General features: G+C 47.2%; 1 protein-coding gene and 1 long non-coding RNA gene across 6 annotated transcripts in view; both read right to left on the bottom strand.

Moving 5' to 3' along the window:
* Positions 1–10,985: 10,985 nt before the first annotated feature.
* Positions 10,986–19,659, bottom strand: LOC148401213 (uncharacterized). Of its 2 annotated transcripts, none has more exons than XR_015857747.1 (5): positions 19,551–19,659; positions 17,539–17,634; positions 16,399–16,494; positions 15,330–15,461; positions 10,986–14,285 (listed from the first exon to the last, which is right to left on the bottom strand). It is a non-coding gene; the product is annotated as an uncharacterized LOC148401213 (long non-coding RNA). The 2 variants fall into 2 exon arrangements; XR_015857746.1 differs by lacking the exon at positions 19,551–19,659 and adding an exon at positions 18,406–18,577.
* A 149-nt stretch (positions 19,660–19,808) lies between these two features.
* The window catches only part of wdr59 (WD repeat domain 59), a 9,179-nt gene continuing 6,487 nt past the window's right edge, over positions 19,809–22,500 (bottom strand). For all 4 annotated transcript variants that reach the window (XM_088371205.1, XM_088371202.1, XM_088371203.1 and 1 more), the window contains exons 17-25: positions 22,429–22,500; positions 22,199–22,352; positions 21,974–22,107; positions 21,730–21,811; positions 21,538–21,650; positions 21,284–21,407; positions 20,995–21,149; positions 20,789–20,931; positions 19,809–20,669 (exon numbers count right to left, since the gene is read on the bottom strand). The exon at positions 22,429–22,500 is cut by the window's right edge and continues 50 nt beyond it. In XM_088371205.1, the coding sequence (XP_088227331.1) occupies positions 20,434–20,669; positions 20,789–20,931; positions 20,995–21,149; positions 21,284–21,407; positions 21,538–21,650; positions 21,730–21,811; positions 21,974–22,107; positions 22,199–22,352; positions 22,429–22,500 (1,213 nt within the window). In that variant the 3' untranslated portion in view covers positions 19,809–20,433. The remainder of the gene's footprint in view (positions 20,670–20,788; positions 20,932–20,994; positions 21,150–21,283; positions 21,408–21,537; positions 21,651–21,729; positions 21,812–21,973; positions 22,108–22,198; positions 22,353–22,428) is intronic.

Below are 22,500 nucleotides of genomic sequence, written 5' to 3'. Positions count from 1 at the left end.
CCCTAACCCTAACCCTAACCCTAACCCTAACCCTAACCCTAACCCTAACCCTAACCCTAACCCTAACCCTAACCCTAACCCTAACCCTAACCCTAACCCTAACCCTAACCCTAACCCTAACCCTAACCCTAACCCTAACCCTAACCCTAACCCTAACCCTAACCCTAACCCTAACCCTAACCCTAACCCTAACCCTAACCCTAACCCTAACCCTAACCCTAACCCTAACCCTAACCCTAACCCTAACCCTAACCCTAACCCTAACCCTAACCCTAACCCTAACCCTAACCCTAACCCTAACCCTAACCCTAACCCTAACCCTAACCCTAACCCTAACCCTAACCCTAACCCTAACCCTAACCCTAACCCTAACCCTAACCCTAACCCTAACCCTAACCCTAACCCTAACCCTAACCCTAACCCTAACCCTAACCCTAACCCTAACCCTAACCCTAACCCTAACCCTAACCCTAACCCTAACCCTAACCCTAACCCTAACCCTAACCCTAACCCTAACCCTAACCCTAACCCTAACCCTAACCCTAACCCTAACCCTAACCCTAACCCTAACCCTAACCCTAACCCTAACCCTAACCCTAACCCTAACCCTAACCCTAACCCTAACCCTAACCCTAACCCTAACCCTAACCCTAACCCTAACCCTAACCCTAACCCTAACCCTAACCCTAACCCTAACCCTAACCCTAACCCTAACCCTAACCCTAACCCTAACCCTAACCCTAACCCTAACCCTAACCCTAACCCTAACCCTAACCCTAACCCTAACCCTAACCCTAACCCTAACCCTAACCCTAACCCTAACCCTAACCCTAACCCTAACCCTAACCCTAACCCTAACCCTAACCCTAACCCTAACCCTAACCCTAACCCTAACCCTAACCCTAACCCTAACCCTAACCCTAACCCTAACCCTAACCCTAACCCTAACCCTAACCCTAACCCTAACCACAGCAAGAGCAAGCCTAACCCTAAGCCTCAGCACAGCAAAAGCCAGCCTGAGCCTAACACAAACCCTAACCCTAACCCTAACCCTAACCACAGCAAGAGCAAGCCTAACCCTAAGCCTCAGCACAGCAAAAGCCAGCCTGAGCCTAACACAAACCCTAACCCTAACCCTAACCCTAACCACAGCAAGAGCAAGCCTAACCCTAAGCCTCAGCACAGCAAAAGCCAGCCTGAGCCTAACACAAACCCTAACCCTAACCCTAACCCTAACCACAGCAAGAGCAAGCCTAACCCTAAGCCTCAGCACAGCAAAAGCCAGCCTGAGCCTAACACAAACCCTAACCCTAACCCTAACCCTAACCACAGCAAGAGCAAGCCTAACCCTAAGCCTCAGCACAGCAAAAGCCAGCCTGAGCCTAACACAAACCCTAACCCTAACCCTAACCCTAACCACAGCAAGAGCAAGCCTAACCCTAAGCCTCAGCACAGCAAAAGCCAGCCTGAGCCTAACACAAACCCTAACCCTAACCCTAACCCTAACCACAGCAAGAGCAAGCCTAACCCTAAGCCTCAGCACAGCAAAAGCCAGCCTGAGCCTAACACAAACCCTAACCCTAACCCTAACCCTAACCACAGCAAGAGCAAGCCTAACCCTAAGCCTCAGCACAGCAAAAGCCAGCCTGAGCCTAACACAAACCCTAACCCTAACCCTAACCCTAACCACAGCAAGAGCAAGCCTAACCCTAAGCCTCAGCACAGCAAAAGCCAGCCTGAGCCTAACACAAACCCTAACCCTAACCCTAACCCTAACCACAGCAAGAGCAAGCCTAACCCTAAGCCTCAGCACAGCAAAAGCCAGCCTGAGCCTAACACAAACCCTAACCCTAACCCTAACCCTAACCACAGCAAGAGCAAGCCTAACCCTAAGCCTCAGCACAGCAAAAGCCAGCCTGAGCCTAACACAAACCCTAACCCTAACCCTAACCCTAACCACAGCAAGAGCAAGCCTAACCCTAAGCCTCAGCACAGCAAAAGCCAGCCTGAGCCTAACACAAACCCTAACCCTAACCCTAACCCTAACCACAGCAAGAGCAAGCCTAACCCTAAGCCTCAGCACAGCAAAAGCCAGCCTGAGCCTAACACAAACCCTAACCCTAACCCTAACCCTAACCACAGCAAGAGCAAGCCTAACCCTAAGCCTCAGCACAGCAAAAGCCAGCCTGAGCCTAACACAAACCCTAACCCTAACCCTAACCCTAACCACAGCAAGAGCAAGCCTAACCCTAAGCCTCAGCACAGCAAAAGCCAGCCTGAGCCTAACACAAACCCTAACCCTAACCCTAACCCTAACCACAGCAAGAGCAAGCCTAACCCTAAGCCTCAGCACAGCAAAAGCCAGCCTGAGCCTAACACAAACCCTAACCCTAACCCTAACCCTAACCACAGCAAGAGCAAGCCTAACCCTAAGCCTCAGCACAGCAAAAGCCAGCCTGAGCCTAACACAAACCCTAACCCTAACCCTAACCCTAACCACAGCAAGAGCAAGCCTAACCCTAAGCCTCAGCACAGCAAAAGCCAGCCTGAGCCTAACACAAACCCTAACCCTAACCCTAACCCTAACCACAGCAAGAGCAAGCCTAACCCTAAGCCTCAGCACAGCAAAAGCCAGCCTGAGCCTAACACAAACCCTAACCCTAACCCTAACCCTAACCACAGCAAGAGCAAGCCTAACCCTAAGCCTCAGCACAGCAAAAGCCAGCCTGAGCCTAACACAAACCCTAACCCTAACCCTAACCCTAACCACAGCAAGAGCAAGCCTAACCCTAAGCCTCAGCACAGCAAAAGCCAGCCTGAGCCTAACACAAACCCTAACCCTAACCCTAACCCTAACCACAGCAAGAGCAAGCCTAACCCTAAGCCTCAGCACAGCAAAAGCCAGCCTGAGCCTAACACAAACCCTAACCCTAACCCTAACCCTAACCACAGCAAGAGCAAGCCTAACCCTAAGCCTCAGCACAGCAAAAGCCAGCCTGAGCCTAACACAAACCCTAACCCTAACCCTAACCCTAACCACAGCAAGAGCAAGCCTAACCCTAAGCCTCAGCACAGCAAAAGCCAGCCTGAGCCTAACACAAACCCTAACCCTAACCCTAACCCTAACCACAGCAAGAGCAAGCCTAACCCTAAGCCTCAGCACAGCAAAAGCCAGCCTGAGCCTAACACAAACCCTAACCCTAACCCTAACCCTAACCACAGCAAGAGCAAGCCTAACCCTAAGCCTCAGCACAGCAAAAGCCAGCCTGAGCCTAACACAAACCCTAACCCTAACCCTAACCCTAACCACAGCAAGAGCAAGCCTAACCCTAAGCCTCAGCACAGCAAAAGCCAGCCTGAGCCTAACACAAACCCTAACCCTAACCCTAACCCTAACCACAGCAAGAGCAAGCCTAACCCTAAGCCTCAGCACAGCAAAAGCCAGCCTGAGCCTAACACAAACCCTAACCCTAACCCTAACCCTAACCACAGCAAGAGCAAGCCTAACCCTAAGCCTCAGCACAGCAAAAGCCAGCCTGAGCCTAACACAAACCCTAACCCTAACCCTAACCCTAACCACAGCAAGAGCAAGCCTAACCCTAAGCCTCAGCACAGCAAAAGCCAGCCTGAGCCTAACACAAACCCTAACCCTAACCCTAACCCTAACCACAGCAAGAGCAAGCCTAACCCTAAGCCTCAGCACAGCAAAAGCCAGCCTGAGCCTAACACAAACCCTAACCCTAACCCTAACCCTAACCACAGCAAGAGCAAGCCTAACCCTAAGCCTCAGCACAGCAAAAGCCAGCCTGAGCCTAACACAAACCCTAACCCTAACCCTAACCCTAACCACAGCAAGAGCAAGCCTAACCCTAAGCCTCAGCACAGCAAAAGCCAGCCTGAGCCTAACACAAACCCTAACCCTAACCCTAACCCTAACCACAGCAAGAGCAAGCCTAACCCTAAGCCTCAGCACAGCAAAAGCCAGCCTGAGCCTAACACAAACCCTAACCCTAACCCTAACCCTAACCACAGCAAGAGCAAGCCTAACCCTAAGCCTCAGCACAGCAAAAGCCAGCCTGAGCCTAACACAAACCCTAACCCTAACCCTAACCCTAACCACAGCAAGAGCAAGCCTAACCCTAAGCCTCAGCACAGCAAAAGCCAGCCTGAGCCTAACACAAACCCTAACCCTAACCCTAACCCTAACCACAGCAAGAGCAAGCCTAACCCTAAGCCTCAGCACAGCAAAAGCCAGCCTGAGCCTAACACAAACCCTAACCCTAACCCTAACCCTAACCACAGCAAGAGCAAGCCTAACCCTAAGCCTCAGCACAGCAAAAGCCAGCCTGAGCCTAACACAAACCCTAACCCTAACCCTAACCCTAACCACAGCAAGAGCAAGCCTAACCCTAAGCCTCAGCACAGCAAAAGCCAGCCTGAGCCTAACACAAACCCTAACCCTAACCCTAACCCTAACCACAGCAAGAGCAAGCCTAACCCTAAGCCTCAGCACAGCAAAAGCCAGCCTGAGCCTAACACAAACCCTAACCCTAACCCTAACCCTAACCACAGCAAGAGCAAGCCTAACCCTAAGCCTCAGCACAGCAAAAGCCAGCCTGAGCCTAACACATAACCCTAACCCTAACCCTAACCACAGCAAGAGCAAGCCTAACCCTAAGCCTCAGCACAGCAAAAGCCAGCCTGAGCCTAACACAAACCCTAACCCTAACCCTAACCACAGCAAGAGCAAGCCTAACCCTAAGCCTCAGCACAGCAAAAGCCAGCCTGAGCCTAACACAAACCCTAACCCTAACCCTAACCCTAACCACAGCAAGAGCAAGCCTAACCCTAAGCCTCAGCACAGCAAAAGCCAGCCTGAGCCTAACACAAACCCTAACCCTAACCCTAACCCTAACCACAGCAAGAGCAAGCCTAACCCTAAGCCTCAGCACAGCAAAAGCCAGCCTGAGCCTAACACAAACCCTAACCCTAACCCTAACCCTAACCACAGCAAGAGCAAGCCTAACCCTAAGCCTCAGCACAGCAAAAGCCAGCCTGAGCCTAACACAAACCCTAACCCTAACCCTAACCACAGCAAGAGCAAGCCTAACCCTAAGCCTCAGCACAGCAAAAGCCAGCCTGAGCCTAACACAAACCCTAACCCTAACCCTAACCACAGCAAGAGCAAGCCTAACCCTAAGCCTCAGCACAGCAAAAGCCAGCCTGAGCCTAACACAAACCCTAACCCTAACCCTAACCACAGCAAGAGCAAGCCTAACCCTAAGCCTCAGCACAGCAAAAGCCAGCCTGAGCCTAACACAAACCCTAACCCTAACCCTAACCCTAACCACAGCAAGAGCAAGCCTAACCCTAAGCCTCAGCACAGCAAAAGCCAGCCTGAGCCTAACACAAACCCTAACCCTAACCCTAACCCTAACCACAGCAAGAGCAAGCCTAACCCTAAGCCTCAGCACAGCAAAAGCCAGCCTGAGCCTAACACAAACCCTAACCCTAACCCTAACCCTAACCACAGCAAGAGCAAGCCTAACCCTAAGCCTCAGCACAGCAAAAGCCAGCCTGAGCCTAACACAAACCCTAACCCTAACCCTAACCCTAACCACAGCAAGAGCAAGCCTAACCCTAAGCCTCAGCACAGCAAAAGCCAGCCTGAGCCTAACACAAACCCTAACCCTAACCCTAACCCTAACCACAGCAAGAGCAAGCCTAACCCTAAGCCTCAGCACAGCAAAAGCCAGCCTGAGCCTAACACAAACCCTAACCCTAACCCTAACCCTAACCACAGCAAGAGCAAGCCTAACCCTAAGCCTCAGCACAGCAAAAGCCAGCCTGAGCCTAACACAAACCCTAACCCTAACCCTAACCCTAACCACAGCAAGAGCAAGCCTAACCCTAAGCCTCAGCACAGCAAAAGCCAGCCTGAGCCTAACACAAACCCTAACCCTAACCCTAACCCTAACCACAGCAAGAGCAAGCCTAACCCTAAGCCTCAGCACAGCAAAAGCCAGCCTGAGCCTAACACAAACCCTAACCCTAACCCTAACCCTAACCACAGCAAGAGCAAGCCTAACCCTAAGCCTCAGCACAGCAAAAGCCAGCCTGAGCCTAACACAAACCCTAACCCTAACCCTAACCCTAACCACAGCAAGAGCAAGCCTAACCCTAAGCCTCAGCACAGCAAAAGCCAGCCTGAGCCTAACACAAACCCTAACCCTAACCCTAACCCTAACCACAGCAAGAGCAAGCCTAACCCTAAGCCTCAGCACAGCAAAAGCCAGCCTGAGCCTAACACAAACCCTAACCCTAACCCTAACCCTAACCACAGCAAGAGCAAGCCTAACCCTAAGCCTCAGCACAGCAAAAGCCAGCCTGAGCCTAACACAAACCCTAACCCTAACCCTAACCCTAACCACAGCAAGAGCAAGCCTAACCCTAAGCCTCAGCACAGCAAAAGCCAGCCTGAGCCTAACACAAACCCTAACCCTAACCCTAACCCTAACCCTAAGACCCTAACCCTAAGCCTCAGCACAGCAAAAGCCAGCCTGAGCCTAACACAAACCCTAACCCTAACCCTAACCCTAACCACAGCAAGAGCAAGCCTAACCCTAAGCCTCAGCACAGCAAAAGCCAGCCTGAGCCTAACACAAACCCTAACCCTAACCCTAACCCTAACCACAGCAAGAGCAAGCCTAACCCTAAGCCTCAGCACAGCAAAAGCCAGCCTGAGCCTAACCCTAACCCTAACCCTAACCCTAACCCTAACCCTAACCCTAACCCTAAGCCTCAGCACAGCAAAAGCCAGCCTGAGCCTAACACAAACCCTAACCCTAACCCTAACCCTAACCACAGCAAGAGCAAGCCTAACCCTAAGCCTCAGCACAGCAAAAGCCAGCCTGAGCCTAACACAAACCCTAACCCTAACCCTAACCCTAACCACAGCAAGAGCAAGCCTAACCCTAAGCCTCAGCACAGCAAAAGCCAGCCTGAGCCTAACACAAACCCTAACCCTAACCCTAACCCTAACCACAGCAAGAGCAAGCCTAACCCTAAGCCTCAGCACAGCAAAAGCCAGCCTGAGCCTAACACAAACCCTAACCCTAACCCTAACCCTAACCACAGCAAGAGCAAGCCTAACCCTAAGCCTCAGCACAGCAAAAGCCAGCCTGAGCCTAACACAAACCCTAACCCTAACCCTAACCCTAACCACAGCAAGAGCAAGCCTAACCCTAAGCCTCAGCACAGCAAAAGCCAGCCTGAGCCTAACACAAACCCTAACCCTAACCCTAACCCTAACCACAGCAAGAGCAAGCCTAACCCTAAGCCTCAGCACAGCAAAAGCCAGCCTGAGCCTAACACAAACCCTAACCCTAACCCTAACCCTAACCACAGCAAGAGCAAGCCTAACCCTAAGCCTCAGCACAGCAAAAGCCAGCCTGAGCCTAACACAAACCCTAACCCTAACCCTAACCCTAACCACAGCAAGAGCAAGCCTAACCCTAAGCCTCAGCACAGCAAAAGCCAGCCTGAGCCTAACACAAACCCTAACCCTAACCCTAACCCTAACCACAGCAAGAGCAAGCCTAACCCTAAGCCTCAGCACAGCAAAAGCCAGCCTGAGCCTAACACAAACCCTAACCCTAACCCTAACCCTAACCACAGCAAGAGCAAGCCTAACCCTAAGCCTCAGCACAGCAAAAGCCAGCCTGAGCCTAACACAAACCCTAACCCTAACCCTAACCCTAACCACAGCAAGAGCAAGCCTAACCCTAAGCCTCAGCACAGCAAAAGCCAGCCTGAGCCTAACACAAACCCTAACCCTAACCCTAACCCTAACCACAGCAAGAGCAAGCCTAACCCTAAGCCTCAGCACAGCAAAAGCCAGCCTGAGCCTAACACAAACCCTAACCCTAACCCTAACCCTAACCACAGCAAGAGCAAGCCTAACCCTAAGCCTCAGCACAGCAAAAGCCAGCCTGAGCCTAACACAAACCCTAACCCTAACCCTAACCCTAACCACAGCAAGAGCAAGCCTAACCCTAAGCCTCAGCACAGCAAAAGCCAGCCTGAGCCTAACACAAACCCTAACCCTAACCCTAACCCTAACCACAGCAAGAGCAAGCCTAACCCTAAGCCTCAGCACAGCAAAAGCCAGCCTGAGCCTAACACAAACCCTAACCCTAACCCTAACCCTAACCACAGCAAGAGCAAGCCTAACCCTAAGCCTCAGCACAGCAAAAGCCAGCCTGAGCCTAACACAAACCCTAACCCTAACCCTAACCCTAACCACAGCAAGAGCAAGCCTAACCCTAAGCCTCAGCACAGCAAAAGCCAGCCTGAGCCTAACACAAACCCTAACCCTAACCCTAACCCTAACCACAGCAAGAGCAAGCCTAACCCTAAGCCTCAGCACAGCAAAAGCCAGCCTGAGCCTAACACAAACCCTAACCCTAACCCTAACCCTAACCACAGCAAGAGCAAGCCTAACCCTAAGCCTCAGCACAGCAAAAGCCAGCCTGAGCCTAACACAAACCCTAACCCTAACCCTAACCCTAACCACAGCAAGAGCAAGCCTAACCCTAAGCCTCAGCACAGCAAAAGCCAGCCTGAGCCTAACACAAACCCTAACCCTAACCCTAACCCTAACCACAGCAAGAGCAAGCCTAACCCTAAGCCTCAGCACAGCAAAAGCCAGCCTGAGCCTAACACAAACCCTAACCCTAACCCTAACCCTAACCACAGCAAGAGCAAGCCTAACCCTAAGCCTCAGCACAGCAAAAGCCAGCCTGAGCCTAACACAAACCCTAACCCTAACCCTAACCCTAACCACAGCAAGAGCAAGCCTAACCCTAAGCCTCAGCACAGCAAAAGCCAGCCTGAGCCTAACACAAACCCTAACCCTAACCCTAACCCTAACCACAGCAAGAGCAAGCCTAACCCTAAGCCTCAGCACAGCAAAAGCCAGCCTGAGCCTAACACAAACCCTAACCCTAACCCTAACCCTAACCACAGCAAGAGCAAGCCTAACCCTAAGCCTCAGCACAGCAAAAGCCAGCCTGAGCCTAACACAAACCCTAACCCTAACCCTAACCCTAACCACAGCAAGAGCAAGCCTAACCCTAAGCCTCAGCACAGCAAAAGCCAGCCTGAGCCTAACACAAACCCTAACCCTAACCCTAACCCTAACCACAGCAAGAGCAAGCCTAACCCTAAGCCTCAGCACAGCAAAAGCCAGCCTGAGCCTAACACAAACCCTAACCCTAACCCTAACCACAGCAAGAGCAAGCCTAACCCTAAGCCTCAGCACAGCAAAAGCCAGCCTGAGCCTAACACAAACCCTAACCCTAACCCTAACCACAGCAAGAGCAAGCCTAACCCTAAGCCTCAGCACAGCAAAAGCCAGCCTGAGCCTAACACAAACCCTAACCCTAACCCTAACCACAGCAAGAGCAAGCCTAACCCTAAGCCTCAGCACAGCAAAAGCCAGCCTGAGCCTAACACAAACCCTAACCCTAACCCTAACCCTAACCACAGCAAGAGCAAGCCTAACCCTAAGCCTCAGCACAGCAAAAGCCAGCCTGAGCCTAACACAAACCCTAACCCTAACCCTAACCCTAACCACAGCAAGAGCAAGCCTAACCCTAAGCCTCAGCACAGCAAAAGCCAGCCTGAGCCTAACACAAACCCTAACCCTAACCCTAACCCTAACCACAGCAAGAGCAAGCCTAACCCTAAGCCTCAGCACAGCAAAAGCCAGCCTGAGCCTAACACAAACCCTAACCCTAACCCTAACCCTAACCACAGCAAGAGCAAGCCTAACCCTAAGCCTCAGCACAGCAAAAGCCAGCCTGAGCCTAACACAAACCCTAACCCTAACCCTAACCCTAACCACAGCAAGAGCAAGCCTAACCCTAAGCCTCAGCACAGCAAAAGCCAGCCTGAGCCTAACACAAACCCTAACCCTAACCCTAACCCTAACCACAGCAAGAGCAAGCCTAACCCTAAGCCTCAGCACAGCAAAAGCCAGCCTGAGCCTAACACAAACCCTAACCCTAACCCTAACCCTAACCACAGCAAGAGCAAGCCTAACCCTAAGCCTCAGCACAGCAAAAGCCAGCCTGAGCCTAACACAAACCCTAACCCTAACCCTAACCCTAACCACAGCAAGAGCAAGCCTAACCCTAAGCCTCAGCACAGCAAAAGCCAGCCTGAGCCTAACACAAACCCTAACCCTAACCCTAACCCTAACCACAGCAAGAGCAAGCCTAACCCTAAGCCTCAGCACAGCAAAAGCCAGCCTGAGCCTAACACAAACCCTAACCCTAACCCTAACCCTAACCACAGCAAGAGCAAGCCTAACCCTAAGCCTCAGCACAGCAAAAGCCAGCCTGAGCCTAACACAAACCCTAACCCTAACCCTAACCCTAACCACAGCAAGAGCAAGCCTAACCCTAAGCCTCAGCACAGCAAAAGCCAGCCTGAGCCTAACACAAACCCTAACCCTAACCCTAACCCTAACCACAGCAAGAGCAAGCCTAACCCTAAGCCTCAGCACAGCAAAAGCCAGCCTGAGCCTAACACAAACCCTAACCCTAACCCTAACCCTAACCACAGCAAGAGCAAGCCTAACCCTAAGCCTCAGCACAGCAAAAGCCAGCCTGAGCCTAACACAAACCCTAACCCTAACCCTAACCCTAACCACAGCAAGAGCAAGCCTAACCCTAAGCCTCAGCACAGCAAAAGCCAGCCTGAGCCTAACACAAACCCTAACCCTAACCCTAACCCTAACCACAGCAAGAGCAAGCCTAACCCTAAGCCTCAGCACAGCAAAAGCCAGCCTGAGCCTAACACAAACCCTAACCCTAACCCTAACCCTAACCACAGCAAGAGCAAGCCTAACCCTAAGCCTCAGCACAGCAAAAGCCAGCCTGAGCCTAACACAAACCCTAACCCTAACCCTAACCCTAACCACAGCAAGAGCAAGCCTAACCCTAAGCCTCAGCACAGCAAAAGCCAGCCTGAGCCTAACACAAACCCTAACCCTAACCCTAACCCTAACCACAGCAAGAGCAAGCCTAACCCTAAGCCTCAGCACAGCAACCCTAACAAAAAACCTAACAAGAAACCTAACAAGAAACCTAACAAGACCCCTAACAACAAACCCTAACAACAACCTTAAGCACAGCAAGAGCAAGCCTAAACCTAAGCACAGCAAGCCTAACCCTAAGCACAGCAAGAGCAACAAGAACCCTAACCAGCACATAAAACCTTAAGCACAAAGCACATAAAACCTTAAGCACAAAGCACATAAAACCTTAAGCACAAAGCACATAAAACCTTAAGCACAAAGCACATAAAACCTTAAGCACAAAGCACATAAAACCTTAAGCACAAAGCACATAAAACCTTAAGCACAGAGCACATAAAACCTTAAGCACAAAGCACATAAAACCTTAAGCACAAAGCACATAAAACCTTAAGCACAAAGCACATAAAACCTTAAGCACAAAGCACATAAAACCTTAAGCACAAAGCACATAAAACCTTAAGCACAAAGCACATAAAACCTTAAGCACAAAGCACATAAAACCTTAAGCACAAAGCACATAAAACCTTAAGCACAAAGCACATAAAGACCTAATCACATTAAACCCTAAGCACTAAGCACATTAAACCCTAAGCACTAAGCACATTAAACCCTAAGCACTAAGCACATTAAACCCTAAGCACATTAAACCAATAGCACATAGCACATTAAACCAATAGCACATAAAACCAATAGCACATAGCACATTAAACCAATAGCACATAGCACATTAAACCATTAGCACATAGCACATTAAACCATTAGCACATAGCACATTAAACCATTAGCACATTAAACCATTAGCACATAGCACATTAAACCATTAGCACATAGCACATTAAACCATTAGCACATAAAACCAATAGCACATTAAACCATTAGCACATTACACCAATAGCACATTACACCAATAGCACATTACACCAATAGCACATTACACCAATAGCACATTACACCAATAGCACATTACACCAATAGCACATTACACCAATAGCACATTACACCAATAGCACATTAGACCAATAGCACAATAGACCAATAGCACATTAGACCAATAGCACATTACACCAATAGCACATTAGCACATTACACCAATAGCACATTAGCACATTAGACCATTAGCACATTAGACCATTAGCACATTAGACCATTAGCACATTAGCACATTAGACCATTAGCACATTAGACCATTAGCACATTAAACCATTAGCACATTAGACCATTAGCACATTAGACCATTAGCACATTAGACCATTAGCACATTAAACCATTAGCACATTAGACCATTAGCACATTAAACCATTAGCACATTAGAACATTAGACCATTAGCACATTAGACCATTAGCACATTAGACCATTAGCACATTAGACCATTAGCACATTAGCCCATTTAACCATTAACACATAGCACATTAAACCATTAGCACATAGTACATTAGACCATAGCACATTATACCATGAGCACATAGCACATTAGGCCATGAGCACATAGCACATTAGACCATAGCACATTAGACCATGAGCACATAGCACATTAGGCCATGAGCACATAGCACATCAAACCATGAGCACATAGCACATTAGGCCATGAGCACATAGCACATTAGGCCATGAGCACATAGCACATTAGGCCATGAGCACATAGCACATTAGGCCATGAGCACATAGCACATTAGGCCATGAGCACATAGCACATTAAACCATGAGCACATAGCACATAGACCATTAGCACCTAGAACAATTAGACCTTAAGCACCTAGCACAATTAGACCTTAGCACCCAACCACATTAGACCTCAGCACCAAACCACATTAGACCTTAGCACCAAACCACATTAGACCTTAACACCAAACCACAGTAGACCTTATCACCAAACCACGTTAGACCTTAGCACCAAACCACATTAGACCTTAGCACCTAACCACATTACCCACTAGCACCTAGCTTCTAGCACCTAACCTCTAGCCTTTAGCACCTAGACCTTAGCACCTAGACCTTAGCACCTAGACCTTAGCACCTAGACCTTAGCACCTAGACCTTAGCCTCTAGCACCTAGCCTCTAGCACCTAGCCTCTAGCAACTAGCCTCTAGCACCTAACGAACCAAAAATATGACATCATAAAAAACAGAGTATGACATCACAAATGCAAAACATCATCCCACAAAAGACATCACATCACCCCACATGCTCTTATAAAATAACTTGGCCAATGCGTTTGTCTGTTTGATTTGCTGCAAATCCAAATTATACCTAAGGATGGTGACAAATCTCATTATACTTAATAGGACATATTAAAAACTCTTTTGAATAAGTTCATTAACTTAATTGTTAATTAAATCATTTTCATTATGATTTTGTATAAATACTAGGTATAAACAGAAAATATACTACACAAAATGGGCAGTTTACTTGTTTGAAAAAGAGTGGGAAGTAAGACTTATTTCATTTATTTAAACGGAAGAAGTAAAACTTGTTTAATGGGAAAAATGGATTTGGTGGAATTCCAATTTTCAAAAATGAATGAATGAAGTCATTTCAATTATGATTTTGGATAAATATTAAGTATGAACACAAACACGACTGCAAAAAATGGCCAGTTTACTTGTTTAAAAAGGACTAGGAAGAAAAGACTTATTTCATTTATTTAAATGGGAAGAAGACTTATTTAGTTTGTTTAATATATGTTTGTTTCCGAGGCAAAATTGGATTTGCTGCAATTGCAAATTTCGACAAATTACGGTCCCAAATATTGACTTGAGACCTGATGGGACGTATTAATAGCTAATTTGATAGAAGTTGGTCATATGAGCAAGTGGAGTAACATGAGATCTATTCTCAATTACACAGCACACACAACTTTGGATCTTCTGAATGAATGAATGAGTGAGTGGGTGAGTGAATGAATCTTATTTGTTCATTTAAATTATGACTGTATAAATACTAGGTATAAACACAATATGGCCAGTGTACTTGTTTGAAATGGTGTGGGAAGAAGTAATCTATCCAATTTAAGACAAATGTAGTTACCTCTAACAATGTGTTACTTTATCTATTGTTGTCTGTGACTTCCCATGAATAAAAAGGAAGGAAGGACTCACCGGAGACGTCTTCGCCAACATCAAACCGTTGGACTTTTATCCTTCTTACAGTGGAAAACATACAGCCAACCAACACCATGGAACCTAAAGGAATGGAAGAAAACTTTAACATTTGGCTTCAAGCAACATTCGCAGATGCAACACAATGTGACGTGCGGGCTTAGGGCTCGTTCAGGTTAAAGGTTGAGGGAGGGGCCCTCGTTTTAAACTACTTTTTTCAAAAGGAGTGGGAACAAGCAAGACTTATTTAATTTATTTAATGGGAACATGTAAGACTATTTTTCTTCCCTGGCAAAATTGGATTTGCTGCAATTGCCAATTTCAACAAAGTACAGTGCCAAATCTTGACTTGAGACCTGATAGGACGTATTAAACGCTTAGTTACATTGACAGGAGTTGGTAATAAGAGCGAGTGGACTAGCGGTGGTTGAATGGATGAATGAATGTTGAAAGTAATTTAAATTATGACTTTGTTTAAATACTAGGTATTAACAGAACATCTACTGCGCAAAATGGGCAGAGTTTACTTGTTTGAGAAGGGGTGTCTTATTTAAGACTACGACTTATTTAATCTGTTTGTTCCCAGGCAAAATTGGATGTGATGCAATTCCAAATTTCACCACATGATGGTGCCAAATTTTGACTTGAGCCCTGATAGGAGATATTAAACACTGGATTACTACTTTGGATCTTTTCTTATATTACTTTGCAACAACATACTCGGTAAGAGATTAGGTAGTATAATCACATATGTTAATTTAAGAGTGCCCACACTCAATTTACTTATGGTTATGTGTTACATTAATTACTGTTAGGCATCATTTGAGCAGTCTGACCAAATCTTTGAATAGAAGAATTTGTGATTTAAGAAATTACTTCTGTTCAGGGTAATCAGATTTGTATATAATTCTAATGGTCGTCTTTTGAAAACTATTCTGAATTACAACTTTGGATCTTTTCTCATATTACTTTGCAACAATATACTCGGTGACAGATTAGGCAGTATAATCGCATATGTTAACTTGAGTGCCCACACTCAATTTACTTATGGTTAAGTGTTAAATCAACTACTGTTAAACATGAAATAGGAGGTGTTTAACATAAATGGAGGAAGAAATGGGTACTCACCATTGTGGCTCCTGGTCAATGATGCGAGCCTCCAACTGATTTGTATATTCATTCTTCTGACGGTGGGAAAACTGATTTGTATATTCATTCTTCTGACGGTGGGAAACGTACAGCCAACCAACACCGAGGAACCTAAAGGAATGAAAGAAAACTTTAACATTTGGCCTCAACCAACATTCGCATATACAACACAATGTGACGTGCGGGGTTAGGGCTCGTTAGGGTTAAAGGTTGAGGGAAGGGCCCTCGTTTTAAACTACTTTTTCGAAAAGGAGTGCGAACAAGCAAGACTTATTTAATTTATTTAATGGCTTAATTTATTTGTTTCATCTATTTTGGTTCCCAGGCAAAATAGGATTTGCTGCAATTGCAAATTTCAACAAAGTACGGTGCCAAATCTTGACTTGAGACCTGATAGGACGTATTAAACTCATTTAATGGGAAGAAGTAAAACTTATTTAGTTTATTTAATCTATTTTTGTTCCCTGACAAAATTGGGAAGGATTGGCAAGAAGTAAGACTTATTTAATCTGTTTATTCCCAGGCAAAATTGGATGTGCTGCAATTCCAAATTACACCACATGATGGTGCCAAATTTTGACTTGAGACCTGATAGGACATATTAAACACTTAGTTGAAGTGATAAAAAATGATAATAATACCGAGGGGGGCAACATGAATGTTCTGAATTAGACATAGTTTGAATATGCTTTTGAATATTTTTTAGGTAAACACTTTTGCTTCACTTTGAGGAGTGTGATAATCTAACCAAATCTTTGAATTGAAGACTTTGTTATTTAACAAATAGTTTGTTTTTAAGTTTAGGGTAATCACATTTGTATATAATTCTAATGGCCTTCTTTTGAAAACTATTCTGAATTACAACTTTGGATCTTTTCTTATATTACTTTGCAACAATATACTCGGTGAGAGATTAGGCAGTATAATCGCATATGTTAACTTGAGCGTGCCCACACTCAATTTACTTATGGTTATGTGTTAAATCAATTACTGTTAAACATAAAATAGGAGGTGTTTAACATAAATGGAGGAAGAAATGGGTACTCACCATTGTAGCGACTGGTCAATGATGCGAGCCTCCAACTGATTTGTATTTTCATTCTTCTGACGGTGGAAAACGTACAGCCGACCAACACCGTGAAACCTAATGGAATGAAAGAAAACTTTAACATTTGGCTTCAAGCAACATTCGCAGATGCAACACAATGTGACGTGCGGGCTTAGGGCTCGTTCGGGTTAAAAGTTGAGGGAGGGGCCCTCGTTTTAAACTACTTTTTTCAAAAGGAGTGGGAACAAGCAAGATTTATTTAATTTATTTAATGGCAACATGTAAGACTATTTTTCTTCCCCGGCAAAATTGGATTTGCTGCAATTGCAAATTTCAAAAAAGTATGGTGCCAAATCTTGACTTGAGACCTGATAGGACGTATTAAACGCTTAGTTAAATTGATAGGAGTTGGTAATAAGAGCGAGTGGACTAACGGTGGTTTAATGGATGAATGAATGTTGAAAGTATTTTAAATTATGACTTTGTTTAAATACTAGGTATTAACAGAACATCTACTGCACAAAATGGGCAGAGTTTACTTGTTTGAGAAGGGGTGGCTTATTTAAGACTACGACTTATTTAATCTGTTTGTTCCCAGGCAAAATTGGATGTGATGCAATTCCAAATTTCACCACATGATGGTGCCAAATTTTGACTTGAGCCCTGATAGGACATATTAAACACTAGATTACTACTTTGGATCTTTTCTTATATTACTTTGCAACAACATACTCGGTAAGAGATTAGGCAATATAATCACTTGTTAATTTAAGAGTGCCCACACTCAATTTACTTATGGTTATGTGTTACATTAATTACTGTTAGGCATCATTTGAGCAGTCTGACCAAATCTTTGAATAGAAGAATTTGTGATTTAAGAAATTACTTCTGTTCAGGGTAATCACATTTGTATATAATTCTAATGGTCGTCTTTTGAAAACTATTCTGAATTACAATTTTGGATTATTTCTTATATTACTTTGCAACAATATACTCAGTGACAGATTAGGCAGTATAATCACACATATTAAATTGACAGTGCCCACACACAATTTACTTACAGTTATGTGTTAAATCAATTACTGTTAGACATGAAATAGGAGGTGTTTAACATAAATGGAGGAAGGAAGGGCTACTCACCATTGTAGCGCCTGGTCAATGATGCGAGCCTCCACCTGATGTGTATATTTATTCTTCTTACAGTGGAAAACATACAGCCAACAAACACCATGTAACCTAAAGGAATGAAATTAAACATTAACATTTACCCTCAAGACATTCAAAGATATAAGGCAACGCGACTACGTCGTGTTTGTATCCGCTGTCGCGCTAACGGCCATTTCGCGCCCACGGATTTGAATCTTGGCGGGAGTTTCCCCTATTCATTTCGACGGCACATTACTGCGACGTAATACCCGTTTATCTAAAACGGCAAAGTTAAAAGTAGAATTAAATAAAGTTTTATTTTTAATCAACGCAATAATTTACAACCGTTGACCAGGGAGAATCGTCGAAATTCGGCGTCTATGGCTGACAGCAGACGCCGAATTCGACGACGGGCCCCCCACTCACTCGCTTTTTCGAGACTACAATAGTACTTATTTTTAAACACAATGAGTTGTATTTACCGTATACGCTCTAGGCGGTCCAGTTGAGAGCAGAAAATAAAGATATTTCTGTTGCTAATCGTCGTGTTTGTATCCGCTATCTCGCTCGCGTCCATTCGCAGCCATCCGCGGCCACGGATTTGAATTTTGGCGGAAGCCACGCCTACTGGCTTCATTTCCGCGTAATACCCGCTTATCTAAAACGGCAAAGTTAAAAGTAGAGTTAAATAAAGTTTTTCTTTTTAAATCAACGCAATCATTTATAACCGTTGACCAGGAAGAATCGTCGAAATTCGGCGTTTGTGGCTGGCAGCAGACGCCGAGCTCGACGCCCGCCACACTCACTCGCTTTTCGGGGCTACAAAAGTACTTCTTTTTAAAAACAATGAGTTGTATTTACCGTATACGCTCTAGACGGTCCAGTTGCGAGCAGAAAATAAAGATATTTCTGTTGCTAATCGTCGTGTTTGTATCCGCTATCTCGCTCGCGTCCATTCGCAGCCATCCGCGGCCACGGATTTGAATTTTGGCGGAAGCCACGCCTACTGACGTCATTTCCGCGTAATACCCGCTTATCTAAAACGGCAAAGTTAAAAGTAGAGTTAAATAAAGTGTTTCTTCTTAAATCAACGCAATCATTTATAACCGTTGACCAGGAAGAATCGTCGAAATTCGGCGTTTGTGGCTGGCAGCAGACGCCGAGCTCGACGCCCGCCACACTCACTCGCTTTTCGGGACTACAAAAGTACTTCTTTTTAAAAACAATGAGTTGTATTTACCGTGTACGCTCTAGACGGTCCAGTTGCGAGCAGAAAATAAAGATATTTCTGTTGCTAATCGTCGTGTTTGTATCCGCTATCTCGCTCGCGTCCATTCGCAGCCATCCGCGGCCACGGATTTGAATTTTGGCGGAAGCCACGCCTACTGACGTCATTTCCGCGTAATACCCGCTTATCTAAAACTGCAAAGTTAAAAGTAGAGTTAAATAAAGTTTTTCTTTTTAAATCAACGCAATCATTTATAACCGTTGACCAGGAAGAATCGTCGAAATTCGGCGTTTGTGGCTGGCAGCAGACGCCGAGCTCGACGCCCGCCACACTCACTCGCTTTTCGGGGCTACAAAAGTACTTCTTTTTAAAAACAATGAGTTGTATTTACCGTGTACGCTCTAGACGGTCCAGTTGCAAGCAGAAAATAAAGATATTTCTGTTGCTAATCGTCGTGTTTGTATCCGCTATCTCGCTCGCGTCCATTCGCAGCCATCCGCACCCACGGATTTGAATTTTGGCGGAAGCCACGCCTACTGACGTCATTTCCGCGTAATACCCGCTTATCTAAAACGGCAAAGTTAAAAGTAGAGTTAAATAAAGTTTTTCTTTTTAAATCAACGCAATCATTTATAACCGTTGACCAGGAAGAATCGTCGAAATTCGGCGTTTGTGGCTGGCAGCAGACACCGAGCTCGACGTCCCCACCCACGGCACACTCACTCGCTTTTCGGGGCTACAAAAGTACTTCTTTTTAAAAACAATGAGTTGTATTTACCGTGTACGCTCTAGACGGTCGAGTTGCAAGCAGAAAATAAAAATAGTTCTCTTGTTCGTCGTCGTGTTACTATCCGCTGTGTCTCGTTCACCGCCATCGCAGGCTTCCTACTTCCTGTTGAAAGCCACGCCCATGGATTTGAATTTTGGCGGAAGTTTTGCCCATTGACGTCACGTCCGCGTCACGTGACTGCACGTAGCAAGACCCCGCCCGCCGATTGAATGACTATAAAGCATTGATGCTCAAAGTGCAGCAATACATTTTTTCATTGTTCTGTGAATTTATTTTCAGAAATCTTGAAATTACAAGAAGAAAAGCTTCTTTAGAATCCCGCTGTGCACATTGCACACTCTTCCTTCAATGTTTTTGTCTTCAGCTAAAAAACAAAACAAAACAAAAACAACATATTCATACATGGCAAAATTGCTTTGAATTGGGACTCTGCCCTGTAGTAGTCTACAGTGCATTGAATATCTATTCCAATGTCACTCAGCCTCAAGCAGAATGTAATACATTTAGATTCCGGTTAGCTCGCATAGTAGCAGGCAAGGTTTTGCTTCCTGATACCATTGTTTTGGTTTAAATGAGATTGTATTGAGCGCAATTTCTATTGCTATTGATGTAGTGTCCATGGCGGTGTACTGTACGATCTTGAATTATTGGCCAGCCCAAATATGAACCTACTGCTCCTTTATGGCTCCAAGGGCTTTTTGATACCCTCACGTTGACTGTCGGCCGGAAAGACGTGACATCATTTACGTTGCGGCTCCGCCCATTCATAGGCAATTCTCTCCCCAAACTTTGTGAACGGGTTGCAGACAGGGCATCAGGTCACCCGATGCGGCGGTCAGGCCGGCCGGCCGTCTAAAGTTGTTCTGCGCCGTCAGAAGTTGCTCTGCTGCAGACAGCGGCAGCCACACCCGGCCGGGCACTGCTCCTGCTTCCGGAACCAGTCCATCATGTGACCTGTGTGGCCGCCATGGCCGCAGCCGAGGCAGAAGTGGGAAGAGCCCCGCACGGCCACGTGACACACCACACACTGGAAGCTCAGGCGCTTGCAGGCCACGCACTGAGTGCCGCGACTGGGACTGCCGCAGTGGCAGCATAGCACGCACAACTCTGGAAACACAAGGCGCCGCGACAAGGAAGTTGGCGTCTGCTCATGACTAAAGGAAGATGGACAGGAAGTTTGCGTGTCTGTGTAAGGGGCAGGAAACCAAGCGCAGGCGGCCACGTACCGACGCCTTGGTGCGGCTCGGGCGGACAGGAAGCGAACTTGAGCACGTCGGCGCGTTTGTCTCGCAGGTCCCACCGATAGAGAATTTCCGCGTAGCATTTCTTAAAGTCGTCAAACTGCGGCGTATTTGACGGGTCCAAAAGTCTGCGGGCACGCACGAGCGACATCATAAGCTCTATTTTGGGGGAGGGGTTAGGGCGCTTTTACCTTCGGTTCATGTCGTGCCGCTCACGCTCCCGCTCCTTCGGGTCGACGTGTCCCCGGCTGCCGTGGCGGGCGTCTTCGGGGGACTCGCTGCGGGCAAGAGCCTGTTCCGGCTGTTCCCGACACGCAAACGCCATAGTCGACTCGCTCGAGCCGGCCTGAACAAAAAGTCGCATGACGTCACTCGCTGCGCCGGCGTGACCTTCTTTGCCTTTTCAGCTGCTTACGTGACGGCCCTAGACCATGTGACATCAAACAGGTCGGCAAATGGAGTGGGCGTGTTCATACTTACAAAGCGTGCTTGGCGTGACTGCGGCGCAGCGTGCGTCACTTCCACGTTGGCGCCTGAGTCTGTAAAAACGCTGCATAGCATGGCGAGCGTCTGCACGTCACTCATATGACTGTAGTGCTCTACGCTGAGGAGGGAAGGGGAGGGAAGGGTTAGGACGTCCTACGCGTTGACGTACATGTCATATTATATATTCCCGTCTGGTCGTGACAAGATAGCAGGTTGGTGCTGACCAGTATCAGTCGGCGGTAACTCACAGCGTCTCCAGCAGGCGGCGTCCAAACGGATGACTGGCCCAGGGTGCGTCTGCGTCAGGGTCCGAATCGGGACTCAGGCCGCGACCGGTCGCCGCCGAGGCCAGAGCCCACACCTGAAGGCGCGCGCAGATTTACATCCTACGCGTTGCCGTACACCTTTACTGGCACGCGCAGCATCTTCCCATCCCGTACCTTGGCCACGTCACGACGTCCGACGGCCAGTGCGGCGGCGGCGTTCTTCTGGCACGTGTCCTCCATGTCACTCATGTTCAGGCTGTGGACAACAGCAAGTGTTGGGACTAATAATCCCGCCTCCCATTTCAATAGCACTTTTCTGGACCCTCACAGACGCACAAGGTGTTCTTTTCGATACCCTCGGGTTGACTGTCGGCCGGAAAACCGTGACATCATTCGCATTGGCTCTCCACCCACTCACATGTAATTCTCTCCCAAAACTTTGTGAACGGGCAGCAGGCAGGAGATTTCCTGGATGATGACCTTCCCCGCCAACTTGATGGAGCGTCCGCCGCAGTCAGCGCCGTCCCTTTTGCTCTTGAAGCGCCGCGATTTCTGGAGGACGCATGCACACACGCTCACTTCAACACTCCAAATAGCCACCTGCATGTGAACGAGTTGTGTCTCGCATGTGCGTGCATATCACCCGCTCTTTGTAGTAGAAGGAGGAGATGGAGACGGTGTCTTTTTCGGCCCGAGTGGGGCTGCCACTGTAAAGTCGGAGCGTGTTCTGCGACTCTGAGCGAATCTTCATGGGCGTCAAGACGCCGCTGTGGTAGGCAGACAGCGCCGACAGCGACCTGACAGGCGCGGGAAATGCGCCTGTTGCGCATTAGGTATTCACGCCGGCGCCGAAACGTGCAGCAAGGTCACTACCTGGGTGTGGGCTCGGTGGGCGGGGCCACGCGGTGCATGCTGATTGGCCGGGTGAAGTAAACCAGACACCCG

The sequence above is a fragment of the Syngnathus floridae genome, chromosome 3 (genome assembly GCF_059516105.1).
Source record: "Syngnathus floridae isolate MCC-2025c chromosome 3, RoL_Sflo_1.0, whole genome shotgun sequence".
NCBI classification, from domain to species: domain Eukaryota; kingdom Metazoa; phylum Chordata; class Actinopteri; order Syngnathiformes; family Syngnathidae; genus Syngnathus; species Syngnathus floridae.
This window is presented reverse-complemented; position numbering and strand designations above follow the sequence as displayed.